The 18,230-nt window shown below is 45.3% G+C and overlaps 1 protein-coding gene across 1 annotated transcript; it reads left to right on the top strand.

The window, feature by feature from the left end:
* Positions 1 to 430: 430 nt before the first annotated feature.
* On the top strand, positions 431 to 17,128 carry LOC147882891 (uncharacterized). Its single transcript, XM_087400587.1, has 2 exons — positions 431 to 1,299; positions 16,174 to 17,128. The coding sequence occupies exons 1-2, from the start codon at positions 463 to 465 to the stop codon at positions 16,981 to 16,983; spliced, it is 1,647 nt and encodes a 548-aa protein (XP_087256713.1). The 5' UTR covers positions 431 to 462; the 3' UTR covers positions 16,984 to 17,128.
* Positions 17,129 to 18,230: the final 1,102 nt, after the last annotated feature.

Raw genomic sequence — 18,230 nt, forward strand, 5'->3', positions numbered from 1 at the left:
TTATAAGTAAAATAGAAATGGAAGTAGGAGAATCTAAGAAGAATTTAAGTTCTAAGACGAAGTGAGATGTAGAAATAAGGGGGCCATAGAGGGAAAACTTAATAAAGGGTTAATAAAGAGGTAGAAGAAAAAAAAGACGTAGAGAAAAATTAATAAGAAAGGGTTAGTAAAGAGGGTAGAAGGGTTAGTAAAGAGGGGAGAATTGTTATTGAAGAGGTAAAAGAAAAAATAAAGAGAAGAGGTTAGTTAGTAAGGAGGTTAAATAATAAGGGAATAAGGATGAAGTTAGGGAAGGGAAATAGGCAAGAGATGATTAGTCAGGTCACCGGGGTGGGGAGGAGAGTGGCTAGGTTAGAGAGTGAGTGCACTAAATGTAGAGAGAGAGAGAGAGAGAGAGAGAGCTTTTAACATCCCAATGACAGTGCTTGTAGTTTTCTCTTTAAATGTGAGTTGAGAGAGCAGATGACTGTCTTGTTGGAGAGGAGCTCCTCTCTTGTGGCCGGCTATGGCTTCTCGCCCACCCTCCCTCGCCTCACCATCCCTGCTGCTCCTTCCGTGGCTCCCCATTGCCTCTGGCAAGATGGCCCCCGTGGTGTCCTGTGGGATTCCCCCCTTCTCGCCCACGCCTCCCGTGGTCTCCTCATCTCTCACGGCCCCCCTGGCAGCATCTCCACCGACACCCGCACCTTGGAACCCGGTGATTGGTTCCTCCCCCTCTCCGGTCCCCGATTTGATGCCCATCTCTTCCTGCAGCACGCTTCCGACCTTGGTTGCGCTGGTGTCATCGCTAACTGGGTCCCTGCCGGCTGGACCAAGGGCTTTGTTCAGGTACAAGGTAGCACACTCACGGCCCTGCAACACTTGGCGGCTTCAGTGAGAAGCCGTTACAAAAGACCTGTCGTGGGCATTACTGGAAGCTCTGGAAAGACTACCGCCAGAGTCATGACCGCCCTTGCCCTTGAATCATTAGGCCATATTCATCAGACTGAGGGCAATTTGAACAATCATATAGGGGTCCCGTTGACACTTCTGAAATTACCATCCTTTGCTGCCGCCTGCGTCCTAGAGCTGGGCATGAGTCGCGAGGGAGAGATTTTGGAGCTGGCAGATATAGCGCAGCCATCCGTAAGGGTGGTTTTGAATGTTGGACCTGCGCATTTGGAAAACTTCGGGAGTTTGAAAGACATTGCCAGGGCAAAAGCCGAGATTTTTGTCGGGGCCAAAGAAGGGGACCTGTGTGTAATGAATGCTGACGATCCTCTTGTAATGTGCATGGATCTTCCTGAGGGGGTAAAGCGGGTATGTGCAACTCGACCCTCTTAGGCACCTTTGCGCCCCCCCCACAGAGAGAGAGAGAGAGAGAGAGAGAGAGAGGAGGGGGAGGGAGACCAAAAGTACAGAGCTCTGGTCCTGCTTTACCAACAAGCATGCAGTTGATAGACTTTTGCATGCAGCTTCTTTGTTTTAACATCAGGCACCTCAGTCACCCGTGTAAATGCTTATCCAGATGTGACATTTCTTACAGCCTTAGATGGGCTTCTACTTAAGTAAGTACACAACTTGTATATACTACGTGACCCGAAAAGGTTTTAGAAACATTCTTGTCTATGAGCATTGCTCTTTCACATGTCAATATGGTCCTAATTTTTCTACGCAACTGTATATACTACGTGAGCCGAAAAGTTTGAGAAACATTCTTGTCTATGAGCTTTCCAATATGGTCCTAATTTCTCTCTCAGCCACACCACTCCGCCAAGGTGTGCAGACAGTCTGTACTACCTTTTCCTACTTGACAAAAATTAGAACGAGGTATCCAAGTGATTGAATTTATAAGATGATGGCTGTTGAGAGCAATGCCCCCTTAGGATGAAACCAAGGTTATAACAGATCAAAATCTATGCTTAAGCTACACAGCCTTGTGGTACATAGTAGAGGCTAGCAGAAACTACATCCAGCTAGCAGCAGCGTTTATGCTGGACTGAACTTGAATTAATCGTATAGGTTTCTCATCCTTCACAGGGGCAGCTTGCAGTGCGTTAGATTTAGAGCTAGCATTCGGCGCATTGAGAGGAAGGGGGAGGGGTTGAGTGATGAGGAGCTGCTGTGTCCGCCTGTTGAATGCGATGGATGATTGAGTCCGCAGTCGTGCCTATGTAATGGGGAGGGCCTCTGCATCTCACAGTACCCAGTTTCGGATTGTAGCTGGATCAGTTGGTGTCACAACTACCCCAGCCACATTTTTGATATCCTGTGGCCATAGCTCCACTCTTGTCGTTATCTCCCAGATCATTCGAACCACCAGGTGGCTCCGGATCTTCGTGAGAGAGGATAATTGCTTCTGTCGAGCTTACCGAATTCCCCAAAACTTGGAATGGGCAGTCTAGCAGCCATGGCGAGGAAATGAAAGGCTTAGGAGGACTACACCTGTCTGAATCTGGGTACTTGTCCTTCAGACGTAGAAGTCGATTTCTACAAGCCAAGATCTCCTTTTAAAGGTTCTCCTACTCGAGCTTCCAGCACTTGTGAGTCTTCCTTAGTGCTCTGATACCATGTTAGAAAATCAGAGGTGGAGGTTGCTTGCTACACCTAGCGCTCCCTGCAGTGGAAGACAATGAAAGGGTATGCCCAGAAACCACACAGTGCTGATTCAAATCACACTTCTTTCTGTAATATGTACATGTGAATAGAGAGAGAGATGCAGACATTAATTGAACGATGCTCAACGGAGTAGAAAAAATAGGTTTATATTGTCCCAACGATGGACCAAAACCTTGTACAAAAGGTGTGCAGACTATATGCCACCATCTAGCAGCAAGCTGCTGACTCCAAGATTTTCTCCTACCTCCTCATGGGCCAGTCTGCAGACTGGCCCGACCCAGTCTTGCAAGCATTTGTCTGCCTAAATGATGCAACGTGCCTCCATGCTGCACCTTTTTCATGCACATTTCCAGCCTGCCCTGACCCGTCTAACTGCTCCAGTTTGTGCCTGTTAGCTGAACAGGTCTGCAGGTCTGCTTGCAGCCCTCTGACTACATCCTGACAGCCCGTGTTGGCTGTCCTTGCAGAGTCTTCCCAGCTCCAGGCTGCTACTGCCTTAGTCACAGTCTTCTGACGGCTTATCTTGCTGTCTATGCTGCCCACATGACAGCTTGCATTTTGCCCATGTGGCAGACCTGCATACCATCCCAGATTTGCCCCCGTGGAAGCCCTCTTTCTGCCTATGTGGCATTTCTCGTAGGCTTATGGCCTGCCTCCCCATGTCCTTCTCATTTTGGGGGCTCGTAGGTGAGGAGGTGACCGAGATAAACCCAACAGGATGGCACACGATATCATCAATTGGTGGGATGTCTTTTCTGTCTCACCAATACATGCCTAGACGTATCTTTTGCAGTGGGGGTGTTGAGCAGGTTGTCACACACCAGACTAGACACATTGGTCTGTAGATTTGAGAGTTGTCCAATATTTGAAGGGAACTCAGGATTATGGAATCTTCTACTCCCAAGGGTCTGAGCTGGAAGGATACACCGGGGAGGAGACGTTGATAATCGACAGTCTACTATAGGATATCGCTTCTACTTCTTTAAAAACCATCCGTGCAAATCAGTCAACCGTTGGTTGTTAATCAAAGGAAGAACGGCTACAAGAAGAATTGATTGTCCAACCATCTTGCTTTTAGAGAACCCAGCTCACTGCCTAGGGAACTTTGAAAGAGGGGCTAGCAACCAGGGTGGAGGATTATACATCCAGGGAATGCCTTGCTCCGTGAATGCATAAGAGACACTTGTAGGCCAAGCCTTCCAAAAATGCTCAGCGGTTGTTTGAGATCTTGATGTCCCACGCTTCCAAATGGTGCGTAGGGTGTCGTGATGTCTTGCCATATGGCCAACTAGGGATGTCTGCAAGGCAACCTAGATGTCCCAAGCATTGATGCTGGACATCATCTCCCATAAGCCATGCACTGGTGAAGGCATGGGTGTTGTCAGGAAGAGGGGTTGCATCCTTTGTCTCTATTCGGAAGACCCGTAGACCCGGATCTTGTAAGCTAGAGAGGCCGGATGAATGGAGAAGGCGTCAGCCCCCTCTAGGCAGCCATCGCCCAAGTGAAGGCTTGTTGCATCCTGTGTCCTAGCAACAATCTGGAGAGCCCCCATCAGAACTGAATCCTTTGTGCTGCAGGGTCACTCCAAAGACAATGTAGGATGGCCTCTATATCTCTATCTGTGTAGCAGAGGCATTTACCATCTATGCTGCCAACCATGGACTAATGGGCAAACCTCCAGGGGCTGCTATGCAAAAGAAGTACAAAATCTTAATGGTTTGCGAAGCGTGATCAAACTGGAAAAAACCTTTTGGGGAACCTGCTGCTCGACCTAGTGATGCTCTCTCATGGGAGCCCAAACTACAACCTCCAACTGCAGGTGACAACTAATGCATGTACGAATGTCACTACAATGTAAATATCCTAAGTCAAAGTACAGTTGACCATTTATTTGATCATAATTAAAGAGTTTTATATGTGTTAATTATGGTCAAAGAGTTATTTTAATGGTCAAAGGATTGACTACGGTCAAAGATACTTGACTCCGGTCAAGTAAACCTGACTGCGGTCAGAGAGTGTTGACTTCGGGCAACAAGACTTGGCATGCGCCAAGAGGGTTAACCCTGATTAACCAAGATGTGCCAACTTTGGTTGGAGAGACTTGGCTATAATTAAGGCGCCTTGACCTTTGGTCAAAGCTCTTTAATTATAATCAAGAGTGTTGACTCCGGTCAACCAGAGAATATATATATGTTTATTTGTATATATATTTGTTTAGATGTGCACATGTGTTCAGTGGGGACGCCCACCGTGACTAGGATTAGTCGACAGTGATTTATTTGCATGCAAAGCGCTAACAATTAATGGGTACCATGGTGGTGCGCTTTAATTAATTGTTGCAGGTACTAGGAAGGATTATTTTTCCTAAGCGAAATGGGAGCCTGACAAGCATCTAGGAGGCGGTTCGTGTGACCGAGAGCTTTGAAGACTCCAGAATGGCCCTTAGTGGCTTGTAATAGGATTTAGTCTAGATTTTAGACAAGTGGCATGTTGCCAATTTGAATGGAGCTTGAAGCTTTTGTAAAAGAAGAGATTATTCACGTTTTGGAGGAGGGAGATTTACGAGATAGCTCTACGCTGAACTTTTGTAACAGATTTTCTTGGATGAATAAAGACCTTCGGGGGGGTCCAGCCCGACGAATTGTCCTGGGCCCTAGTGCATCTCCAGAGAGAGGGAGTGAGGGAGAGCTTTTGAGAGTATAAATCCCGTCGTTTAAGAGTGGTGATATTGAAGCCATAGCTGTCTTTCACCGGTCAGTCTGGTTTTATTGGTATCAGAGTCGAGGCTCAAAAACTTACTGAAGTTTTTGACGATTCAAAGTGTTGGAATAAAGAGGAGCATGCGAGTGTTTATGCACACGGCAGCAAGTCTGGCTAAACATATTGCGTAAGCTATACGGGGAAAACATCTTTGGCGTAGCGTGATCCAGTATTTCATTTTCGAGACCCGAAAGTTGGCGTGAGTGAATGGAGTACAGAAAGGCCTAACTAGCTATGGCTTAAGCTGACGCAATTGTGGGATGTAAATGGTCGTGGTAGCCTACCGGAAGTGCAACTTCTCTTTTAGGCAAGAGCCCAAGCAGCGTCGTGTCTTGCTGGGTAATTACGTGATGGAATTCCCAAAGGAAGCTAAGGAGAGATTCCATGAGCCATCGTGAACGGCAAAGGAAGGGGTCTTGTGAATGCAAAAGGACGAACAATGGAAATCGGGAAGGCAATCTTGTGCTGATGACCCCAAAGAGACGTTCTTACGCGGGCACTGAATGGTTGGCAAGCGCGGGGGTGTCAGCTGGTGAATGGCGATGTAAAAGGTTCCGTGACCATGAATTAATGAGCAGACGGCTGCGTGATGCCCCTGACGGAGAGTAAGCGCAGATGGGAGCGATTCTGGTGATTCTTGGCCTCCTAATTGGCGAAGGAGTATCAGGAAGGTCGCTGGATGGTATGCCCAAAGGAATTCGTGGAGATCCTTGAAGACCTTGTGAAGGCAACGCACGGTGTGCTATTCTGTTGTCTGACAGAGATGTTGACGAAGACCTTCAACAAATCTTCGTGAAGGCTCAGATCGACGGTCACCAAGGTGCGGCGGGCGTGGCTCTATGCACAGATACACTGACACGTGCGGTGATACGTGGCAGACACGTGTAGTGGGTTGATGTGGCGTCTAGCCAGGTCAGCAGATGACATGGTAGTAAACGTGGCACAGGCGCTGACGTGGCAGTGCACAGATATTTGCTGATGTGTCATATGGACACGTGTCAGATGACGTGGCAACCAGTCCAACAGATGACGTGGCAGGACATGTGGTAGCTGACCTGGAGTGCCAGCTAGACAGGTGGCTGAGGTGGCAGACCCTGGATTTATCCAACCTAACCTTGGTTAGTGGACTGGTTAGAGGTCCAGTTACTTGACCCATCCAGTCTAGTCTGGTCACTGTAACCAGACTGTGACCAGTCTAGTTGGTTCAGTTGCAAACTAACCAGATCAGTTTGGTTGGTGTAACCAGTACAGTTAGTCTAGCTGCAGACTAACCAGACCAGAACCAGTCAGTCTGGTTAGAGTATCCAGCCGGTTACCTATCTGGTTACTGTCTTTAAAAAAAAAAAAAAAGAAGACAGTTGCAGAGATTGTTTCTGCTAGTAATTTTCATCTGTTTGTCAGACTTTCACTGTCAGAAAAACAGCAGAAAAACAGAGGAATCAGAGATTTGCAGAAAAAGAGTATGCATGCCTTTGAGCAGTAAAAAGAGGGAAAAACAGATGCCTTTTGAAGCCATCTGCAGCAGCCAGAAAAGGGCAATATAATTGTTGATGCTTTGGCAACTGTGTGGGTATATGCCTTGAACTGACAGCCAGTACTGGCATAGATTGTGAATGCAAAACACCTCTTGTTGAGGTACTTTTTCTGTTGGAAAAGCAAAAGTAGTGTGCATCAGTTACCCGCACTGTGTGAGAAATCTGCAGATCTCAGAATATGGATCAATCACCTATCCAGTGGGATTCACAAGATAGGGATGTACATCCACGACAGAGAAATGTGCCGCAAACTCAACAAGAATTTGAACAGATGGTACGCACTCGTATACAAGAGTTGGAAAATCTCAAAAGGGATCCCAGGGCTCAGCATTTGTTTCAAGCAGAAGCTATGCCTAATCCAGTATATGACGTGCCAATGCCAGAGGCACACTCTCGTGTACAAGAGAGAGAGATCTCATAGATCTCATAGGAGACGGTCCCATAGTAAAAAGAGATCGAGGCATCATCACCGATCTCCTAGTCCATCATCGTCTACCTCGAGTTCGACCTCTGTGTCTTCTTCTTCCTTATCAGATAAATCATCCAGGAAAAGAAGGAAACACGAGAAGTCTAGGAAGAGAAAGTCTTCCAAAGCGACCAAGGAATTTAAAGAGGGAGGAAAATCTGTCAAGTTTATGACCTACAATGGACAGTATGGTCATACAGACAAAGCATTGCAGTTTATCAGACATTTTGATACTGCATTCGATACAGAAAAATTTTCAGAATCCTCCAAATTAAGAATGGTCAGTTTACACTTGACAGCAACGGCTAGTGCATGGTGGAGTGCATTGACCACAGATGGGTCAGCCCCAAGGAAGTGGAAGGGCTTCAAGAAAGCCTTCTACCCGCAGTTCATGCCTAAACAGTTTAGAGACCATGTTCTTCAAGATTGGGACAGCTTGCACATGGATGTAGGAGATACAGTGGATGGGTACAACCAAAAGTTCTGGGATGCTTATTTGCAGGTTGCACCGTTCGAAAAGATCTCCAAAGGCACCCAAATGAGGAAGTACAGAGCAGGTCTCACTCCAAGAATTCAGGAGTGAATGCTTTGGGGGCAAAGAATATTCAAGATCTTATGCATTCAGCTTCAGTAGCGAGTCTTGTGCCGCTACAAGATCCATCTACAGTGCCATCCTTGCATGCAGGACGTGCTGATAAAAAGAAAACTGATTTTACAAAATCAGAAAAGAAAGAGTACCCCAAGGCTGAAAAGAAAGGGTTTCAGCCTCAGAAGCCGAGGGGTACTCAGTTTTCAAAGACTTATAAGGGCAAATCTCTATTTACCCCTGAACAGATAGCGGAATTCCGTAGAGATGGGAAATGCTTCAAGTGCGGTAAAGAGGGGCATGTGGCTGCCCAGTGCCCAGAAAAGCCTTCAACATCGAAGGGAAAAGAGGCAGAGGGAATTCCTGATATACTGGGTCATGCTTTGAACCCAGAAGAACGAGAATTGCTGCTATCATGGGGCAAAGTTAGAGACCGGCAAGCGCTAATTTTATTTGATCCAGGGGCTACTCATAATTTCATATCAGAGGATCTAGCCCTGAGGTTGGGAATAAAGACGGAAGAGTTAGGCAGGGCTTTGGATGCCGATCAAATGTTTTGTGGGAATCCTGTGCCAGTTACTCCCTTGATAGGGAAGCTCCGTCTTCATGTTCAGAGTTATGTGGATCAGGAAGACTTCTTCATTTCTCCACTGAAACATTATGATGTAGTTTTGGGGATGCCTTGGTTTCACCGCAAGGCAGTGAAGTTGACTCTTCTTGAAAGAGTGCTGGAGTTTGTGCATAGGGGGAAAAATCAGCGTTTAATTGCCAGGAATAAAGGGGACACTATCCCCATTGTATCTGATGTTTCATGCGGTAAAGCAATAAAGTCTGCAATTTCTGCGTACATGGTTTTTGTAAAAGAAAAAGAGAATGATATGCATGCTGAAATGAATGATGCAGACAAAGATAAGTTTCAGTTTCTGGTAAACTTTAAAGATTGTTTTTCTGATGTTTTGCCAGGGGAGTTACCCCCAGAGAGACCAGAAGATCATCAGATAGAGTTAATGCCTGGTAGTGAGCCACCAAACAGACCCCCTTATAGAGTCAGTGCGACTCAGAGAGAGGAGATTATGGCTCAGGTACAGGACTTGCTGTCCAAAGGGTTGATTCAGCCCAGCTCGTCTCCTTTTTGTTCCCCTGTACTATTAGTACAGAAGAAAGATGGTTCATTCCGTATGTGTGTCGACTATCGCGCACTGAACAAAATGACCATCAAGAATAGATTCCCTATTCCGCGTATTGATGATGTCCTGGATCAGTTAAATGGAGCTTCAGTTTTCAGCAGGATAGACTTAAAGAGTGGCTATCACCAAGTGAGGATACAACCTCAGGATGTGCACAAGACAGCATTCCGCACTACATTCGGGTTGTATGAATACTTAGTGATGCCTTTTGGGTTGACAAATGCTCCAGCCACATTCAATAGAATGATGGATCGTATCTTCCGGAAGTACAGGCATTTTACGGGTACTTTCTTTGATGATATCTTAGTTTTTTCTAAGACAGAGGAAGACCACAGAGAACATCTTGCTATAGTGTTTCAAGAGCTGAGAAATCATCAGCTCTATGCAAACAGCAAGAAAAGTGAATTCTTCCTGGAAGAAATCCACTATCTGGGGCATATAATATCCAAGAATGGGATACAAATGGATCCAGCGAAGATCCGTGCCATTCAGGAATGGCCAGAGCTGAAAACTGTGCATGAAGTTCGAAGCTTTTTAGGCTTGTGTTCTTACTACAGAAGGTTTATCAGACATTTTGCTGATATCGCAGCTCCATTACATGACCTCACTAAGAAAAATGCAGCCTTCACATGGGGATTATCACAGAAGAAAGCATTCAACACACTCAAGGAAAAGTTGATTACAGAGCCTATTCTGGTAGTTCCGGATCTTTATCAGTCGTTTGATGTGGATTGCGATGCTTGTGGAGAATGTGTTGGGGCTGCATTGCATCAGAATGGTCATGTAGTAGCCTATGAAAGCAGGCGACTTCGGGATGCGGAAAGATATTCAGGAATCTATGAGAAAGAGTTATTGGCTGTAATTCATGCCATCCATACATGGAAACACTATCTTTTGGGTGCAGATTTTACTGTCAAAACAGATCACCAAAGTCTGAGATACTTTTTGACTCAGACCAAGCTTTCTGAGAAGCATATGAAATGGGCAAACATGCTGTCAATGTATCATTTTCAGATTGTCCATACTCCAGGAATTCGGAACAGAGTGGCAGATGCCTTGTCCCGAAGACCCCAGGTCAATAATGTAACTATTGCTTATCATCAGGACCTGGAAGGCATGAGGGAACAATATGCTCATGATTCTGATTTTGGTGAAATTTTACAGCAAATGCAAGAAGGGCAATCCACCAGTCACTATTCCCTGAAAGATGGGTATTTAATGAAAGATGATTGCCTATGCATCACCCAGGAGATGAGGAAAAAGATTTTGGGGGAATGCATGCTGGACATAGAGGAATTACAGCAACAACTCTAGCCCTAGAGAGGTATTTCTTTTGGCCAGGAATGCGGAAAGATATACATCAGTTTGTTACTGAATGCCTTACGTGTCAGAAAATGAAGTACGATAGACGGAAGGCACCTGGCCTACTTATGCCTCTTCCCGTGCCTCACCTACTTATGCCTCTTCCCGTGCCTCAGGCACCATGGGAAAGTATTACAATGGACTTTATTTTTGATTTGCCGAGATCAAAGTCAGGGAATGATGGAATTTGGACTATCATAGACAGATTCAGCAAGCAAGCTCATTTCATTCCGGTTGGCAAAACCATAAAGGCAGATCATATGGCTAAGCTGTTCATGGCACAAATTTTTAAACATCATGGTATGCCTAAGTCCATTGTTAGTGATCGAGATCCCAGAATGACCAGTCTATTCTGGAGAGCTTTATTTGATAACATGGGGACGAATCTGAATTTTTCTTCTTCTTTCCATCCCCAGACAGATGGTCAAAGTGACGTAGCAAATTCTACAATTTTGGATATGCTGAAATGCTACGTGGGTGACCAAAGTTCAGACTGGGAAAAGTACCCACCGTTAGTAGAGTTTGCTTACAATAATACAGTACATAGCTCTACAGGGAAAGCCCCTTTTGAAATCATATATGGGAAAGTGATTTTGCCACCTATATTGAGGACCAAAGATGAAATATTTGCAGCTGATCAGTTTGTAAGAGACCTCCAGATAGCTTACAGCCAAGTCCGGACAGCAATTGAAAGGTCTCAAGAGAAACATAAAAGAGCTGCAGATAAACATAGGAGACAGCTAGATCTCAAGGAAGGGGACTGGGTACTTTTGAGGTTTGAAAAAGCTAGGCTCCGCAAGTTTAAAGGCAAACAGAAAGTGTATGCAAAGTTATCTCCCAGATACTATGGCCCTTTCAGGGTTACAGAAAGAATAAATGAGGTTGCATACAGATTAGCATTGCCAGAGCATTGGAGGATTAGAAATTTCAAGGACCAGAGCCTACAGAACCAGTATCAGAAGATCCACCAGAAGTTGTTGAGCTGGAGGAAGTCCTTCAGCCAGAGCAAATTGTGTACCATATTGTACGTAAAGGCCCTCAGGGTAAGGAGTTTTACAGGTATCTTGTAAAATTCAAGAATTATACGGCATTAGATGCCAAGTGGATGGACAAAGACATGTTATTCGATCATCCACAACTTTTGGATGTTTACAAAGAAGCTTTTCAGTTGAGGTCAACTGAATAGAAGCCGAGGGGATGTCACTACAATGTAAATATCCTAAGTCAAAGTACAGTTGACCATTTATTTGATCATAATTAAAGAGTTTTATATGTGTTAATTATGGTCAAAGAGTTATTTTAATGGTCAGAGGATTGACTACGGTCAAAGATACTTGACTCCAGTCAAGTAAACCTGACTGCGGTCAGAGAGTGTTTGACTTCGGTCAACAAGACTTGGCATGCGCCAAGAGGGTTAACCCTGATTAACCAAGATGTGCCAACTTTGGTTGGAGAGACTTGGCTATAATTAAGGCGCCGTGACCTTTGGTCAAAGCTCTTTAATTATAATCAAGAGTGTTGACTCCGGTCAACCAGAGAATATATATATGTTTATTTGTATATATATTTGTTTAGATGTGCACATGTGTTCAGTGGGGACGCCCACCGTGACTAGGATTAGTCGACAGTGATTTATTTGCATGCAAAGCGCTAACAATTAATGGGTACCATGGTGGTGCGCTTTAATTAATTGTTGCAGGTACTAGGAAGGATTATTTTTCCTAAGCGAAATGGGAGCCTGACAAGCATTTAGGAGGCGGTTCGTGTGACCGAGAGCTTTGAAGACTCCAGAATGGCCCTTAGTGGCTTGTAATAGGATTTAGTCTAGATTTTAGACAAGTGGCATGTTGCCAATTTGAATGGAGCTTGAAGCTCTTGTAAAAGAAGAGATTATTCACGTTTGGAGGAGGGAGATTTACGAGATAGCTCTACGCTGAACTTCTGTAACATATTTTCTTGGATGAATAAAGACCTTCGGGGGGGTCCAGCCCGACGAATTGTCCTGGGCCCTAGTGCATCTCCAGAGAGAGGGAGTGAGGGAGAGCTTTTGAGAGTATAAATCCTGTCGTTTAAGAGTGGTGATATTGAAGCCATAGCTGTCTTTCACTGGTCAGTTTGGTTTTATCGTATGTGAGAAGAAGGGCACCTCCTCCACCCTCTCTGAGTGCCCTACTTGTGCAGGCCAAAACTGCTCTCCCGGATCCCATTGCACCTCTCAAAGAGGCCAGCCTTCTTATAACTAGAAGCGCCACAGCACCCCCCTCTTGCCTTGTCGAGACTAGAACTGGTTCAATGGTCCAGTCCTTGCCCAAACGCCCACAGCCCCGATCCTCGACTACTCAAGCATATCTATGGCCCCATCCATCTTTGGGTCTCCAATTGTCTTGGGCTAGAGAAGGTCTCCAAACCCCACTATGTATTGTCTAGAATGGAAGGATCAAAGGGATCTATGGAAGAGCTAGATCCTGGGGATCACCTCGGCCCTAGAAAACTGGCCATACCAGTGGGGGTCGAGGCTTTGTACAAATTCTCCCACCAAGGCTTGAGGATAGCAGCGTCAATCTCCATCATCTGAGTGTTTGCCCCCCCTCAGGTGAGAGAGCATTCGTATTCGTGCCTCTACCTCGGGGGGAGGTGGCTCTATGTCTCAAAAGAGTTGGGTGGGACACTATCCCACTTTGCCAATGTCCGTAGCCCCAGCACGAGACCCTCCTGATCTCGAACCTCTGAATGCCACAAGAGGAGTTGTCACTCTAACTCCTCATGGCACCGGGGGACTGGCTGGCCAGTATGAGACCTCCGGACAATCACTGCCAAACTCTGCGAAGACTCCTCGTGAGGGGGGGAGCCCTTCCCTATGAGGGGAGCCTCTAAAAAGATCGACCTGTGGGACTGCTACCATTGACCTCCAGTGTGGGGTGTGTTTCTGAGAAGACCTCGCTAAAGCAAGAGCTTCGGTGCTCCGAGCTTCTACTTTGCATCTCCAGCTCAATGATGCCAAGTCCTTCCTCTGTATGGGCCAGAATCACCATCTGCCAATTGACCCCGGCTCTAGTGTCTCTCGTGCCATCCGATCCCACAAGGCGCCTAAGCTGTCCCATGCATCCCTACAAAGAGGCTATATACCATTCTGTAGCTAGAGGGATCTTGTTGGCCACGAGGGCCCTTCCTATAAGGGAGAGTTTAGTTGAGCTCCAATTCAAAATCTTGTGCCACACACTCTCAAGCGAGGGGGCAATCTGCTGTTTTGTTGAGATGTCAATGCCCACTTGGCAGCCCAAGTATCTGGCTGTCTGCCTTAGTGGGATCCAACGGGAGTCCAATGCGGCCCTCCAATCCAAGATCTCCTGAACCTCTCAGCCATTGTGAGGAAGGCTCCTGATTCGGTCCAGTTGATCCTAGCATTGAAGGCCAAAAAATCTCTCTCTAGAGCTTTGTGGACTCCCTCTAGGCTCTCTTTTGTGCCCTCCATAAAGATTGCCGTGTCATCTGCAAACTCTGATTCTAGTAGCTCTTCCTCCTAAGGGATCGAGAGCCACATCCTAGTGAGGTCCGCTCCTTGGAATGGCAGAAAATAGCCGAGAGCCACGTCCCAGTGAGACCTGCGTCTTGGGATGGTAGAAATAGTCTAGTGCCTCTGCTACAAAGAGAGAGGAAAGGAGCTAGACGGCAGCCCTGCCGTTTTGAGCGAGAAAGTGCGAACGCCTCCCCCGTGTGACTTGATAAGCATCTGGCCGACACTTCCTGCAAACAAGGCCGAGACCCCTTGAATCCCTCTGTGTGAAGCACCCGAGCTCTGCATGGTGCCCACAAGAAAGACGACTCCACCTTGTATAGGCCTTCTTGGAATGCAAGAGAGATTGCGATAGGCTGAGACTCGTCCCCAGCCCAATCCAAGATGTTGTCCAAGATACTATGTCGTGCACAAAACTTGTTTGTGTCATGGATGATGTCAGCGAGGTGAGGCCACAACTGCAGGCTCAAGGCTAAGATCTTGTAAGCGATTATATTTGCTTCTTGCTTGGATTGGGACTCATTCTCTGGTCAAGTAAGAAACATCAGATGGTGGCACTCTCATTGACAGAAGTAGAATACCGCACTGTGAGATTGGCATGCCCAGACAGCTGTTATCAGATGTAGGACACATAGGATGATCCTGCAGTAATCCAGTGTGACAGCGAGAGTCGCATTGCTATTGCAAACAATCCAGTGTTCCAGGATCACACAAATCACATCAAGGTGGACTGTTATTTTGTCTGTAAGGTGATTGAAGATCAGGTGGTGGAGCTTGCTCAGTGTTTGACAAAGGAGAATTTAGCTGATCTCCTGACGAAGGCATTGTCTCAGGAGTAGCTGGAATATCTTCTTCAGTGTGTGGCTATAGGCCCACAGCCAGGCATTGAGAGGGCGTGTTGAAAGAGGGCAGCATATTTACAGGGACATTAGCACTGCCCGTGGTTTTTGTTGTAGGTGTTATTATGCCCTATGTTCTGGGAAGGATCAGGAAGGGAAGAGATCCTTTTCGTGTTAGGTTAAAGACCCTGCTGTCTGCAGCGGTGGCAGTCTGCTGCAGAGTTTGGCAGCATTAGGAGCTCCTCTGGGCTGCCAGGAGCAGTCCCAGATCTGTGCAACAAAGGCCCAGCAGAGAGGCCTTTATAGGCCAGGTAAGGGAGCAGCCAGGTCCAACAGACCTGGTCTGTTCCAGTCAGCCAGCCACCAGGCTGGGTGGCTGATTGTCCTCCGCACAGACTGCCAAATCGGCCAGTTCAGGGGCTGGACAGTGTCCATGCCTATATTAATCCCCTCCTCCAGTTAGTTCTACACTGAGTAGTCTCCCCCTCAGCCTCTCCTGCGATTGTATTCCTGCCTATCCTACCTACCTAAGCCTCTCCTACAGGCACGTGGAGCAGAATTCTGGTGCAGCCATCTGTTCCTTAAGTCTGTTGGACCCTTGCATTGGATCCTTGTTCACAGGTTCACCATTTTGGTGCTGCAATAAATCTACAGTTCTGGACATTGTTTAGTCTGAGTTATTTGTGAGTTTGAATTGGTATTTACGTGCTTAGTAGAGTGAACTGTTTTCCCAGGCAAGTCTTTCTCTTTTGTTTTCTACTTACATGTCACCAGCAGATATGATTTTGTGTGCAGCTACCATGGAGTTGGTGAACCATTAACTCAGAAACAGGTAATGAGATGAGCATGTGCCATGACCACATGTTGAAGGGTGTCAACAATGTGACAACACTGTGTCTTGAGCTTCAATGGTGGAAGAACTCTGCACTGTGTAGATCTCTCTTTAATATATATCCACACAGATGGGAAAGCACAACTGCACACATTTAATGAAATTGTATAATGAAATTGAAGTTTTAACTATCCTAATAAAAAAGGGAAGATACATCCGGTTGAAACACATATTCCTAAGGAAATTGTATTTCCTAGGGATTTGCATTCCCCACCCCTCTTTCTCGTTTAATTTGGCTGTTTCTCACAATGCATGCTTTTGAAATCATTTTAAAAAAAATCGTTTTGGAGGGAACCTTAAAGAGTCTTGGCTTTTGCACCAGGGAAGTGCCTGAAAAGAGGCACTTACCTTGGCTCGTCTTTCATCCCTTTTCTCTTGCTTGTAGGTTTTCTTGTATAATTGTTTTCAGGGGTGCATGTTTGTGGATCTTTAGGTTACTTTTGGAGGCAGGCATGATAGTCAAATGAAGCTGGTGGCTGCAGAGTGTAAAAGAGGCGGGCGAGCAGTTTCTGTGGTGCTTGAGCACAATGCATATTGGAGGCGCTTTTCTGATGGTTCCTTTCTGGATGATTCTGATAATTGGTTTTCACAGAAAGCGGAAGACATACGTGCCTTGAAAGATAAGATTAGTTTGAGAAACAACGGCCCAAATGCTTTCTACAAGGTGGAGTTTGAAATTGCCAGCCCTGGTGTACATCTTGCAATTAATGCATGTGCAGCAGCTGCTGTAGCAACAGCTCTAGGGGTACCCTTGGCTTTGGCATCTTCATCTCTGTCAAAATATTCCCCTGTCGGAATGAGGTCCAGGCTTGAACTTTTGTCATGTGGAATTGTTCTCATAAATGATGCTTACAATGCGAATCCAATGAGCATGGCTGCAGCCTTGCGATTGCTACACTCATTGGATTGTAAGGGCAAGCGTGTGGCTCTTCTAGGAGATATGTTGGAACTAGGTGCAATGTCGATGAAGGCCCATGTTGAGACGCTCTTACTTTGTAATGATTTGAAAATTGAATTTGTAGGCCTGGCCGGTGTAATATTTGAAGAAGCTTTTCAAACTTTAAATCGAGTGGATGCATATAGTGGTCATGTTGTTGCATGTGCAGATGCAAAGCTGCTTGCTTCACAGGTGGTGAGAACATTGGAAGCAGGGGACACTGTTCTTATTAAGGGTAGCCATGGCTCAAGAATGGAAGTTTTGGTCAATGCCTTGAGGACGAGGACAATGGTTGTCAATGAGTAGGGTGCTTACTCTTCCCAAAAGTCTTAGCATCTGTATGTAGTTGTTGTAACATGGCAATACAATTGTAACATTTGCATCCCAAATCCACTCAATATTACATTTTATCACAAGTTAAAAATAGAGCTTGTAGTTAATATATAGTTTAATATTTTTGTGTCACAAATCGTACATAAAGTGTCAAACACGATTGTTGTTTGAAGAAATAAGTGATTGTATGGGTGAGAAGTACATGTGTTGACATGCCTAGGTTAGCTGTGCTCAATTATTGGGTGAAAACTGCATGGGAGTGTTTGTTTTGTCAGATGTGTTTGGGCATATTTGGAGGTGAAAATGTAACAAAGAATAATAGATGGGAAACAAGGTTAATACGGATGATAAGCAAAATAGTTTGGTGATATGCTAGTAGCGAGATAGTAGACATTGAACAAGTATGGCCTTTTTAGTAGAGCTAAGTCCTTTGCAATGAGATGTAACTATCCAAATATATCCTCATGGAAGATAAGGTACATTTGGAAAATAAGTTTGTTTAGAAAAAGACTTTGCGAGTTGATTGCCCTATTAGCTATATTTTCTAAGCAAATTTATAGTTCTTTGCCCTATCAACAAATGCATGTTTGGGGAGAGACTAAAATGAAATACTTGTCCTCATATGAAGTTGTATTAGCCTTCTCCTTTAGTGCTATCTATTAGTAGCCTCCTTTTGCATGGTCAAGTTTGCCTTCACCTTCAAAGTGAAAATGAATGCCCATGGTGTGTGTATGGATATCTATGTTTGAGAGCATTTGTCTAAACTATGATCAAAGGTTTATATGGGAATGCCATAAGAGCTAGTCTCGGGGGGGGGGGGGGGGTTGATTTTAGTTGTAGTTGTGGGTGAATGTCATGAGGTTGAAATTGAACCATCTTCCCTTCTTGGAAGGGTTTCGATATGTCTTATATAGAAGGATGCTATAAATATAATTATAAGTATAAATACACGAATAAATTAATATGTATGCACACGTGCATGCACGTGTATAGCCCCTTTTGTTTTTTTTAGCGCTAAAAAATGGATAATGTTTCAATGTAATAAAGTGTGAAAATCAGATAGTAGGCACATGGTGTAATGTTGGATTATTTGGTTTTAAGGCATCAACTTTGTTCTCAAATTATATAGGAGCAATCTATAGGGTTTTTTGTAGTCATGGGTCACCTATGCTAGAGGAAGATAATAATGTATGTGAGGTGTACAAGCTCTTTCATTCACA

This window comes from Dipteris shenzhenensis, chromosome 29 (assembly GCF_047967505.1).
Source record: "Dipteris shenzhenensis isolate YYH24624 ecotype China chromosome 29, Dip_SZ_1.0, whole genome shotgun sequence".
Lineage (NCBI taxonomy): Eukaryota > Viridiplantae > Streptophyta > Polypodiopsida > Gleicheniales > Dipteridaceae > Dipteris > Dipteris shenzhenensis.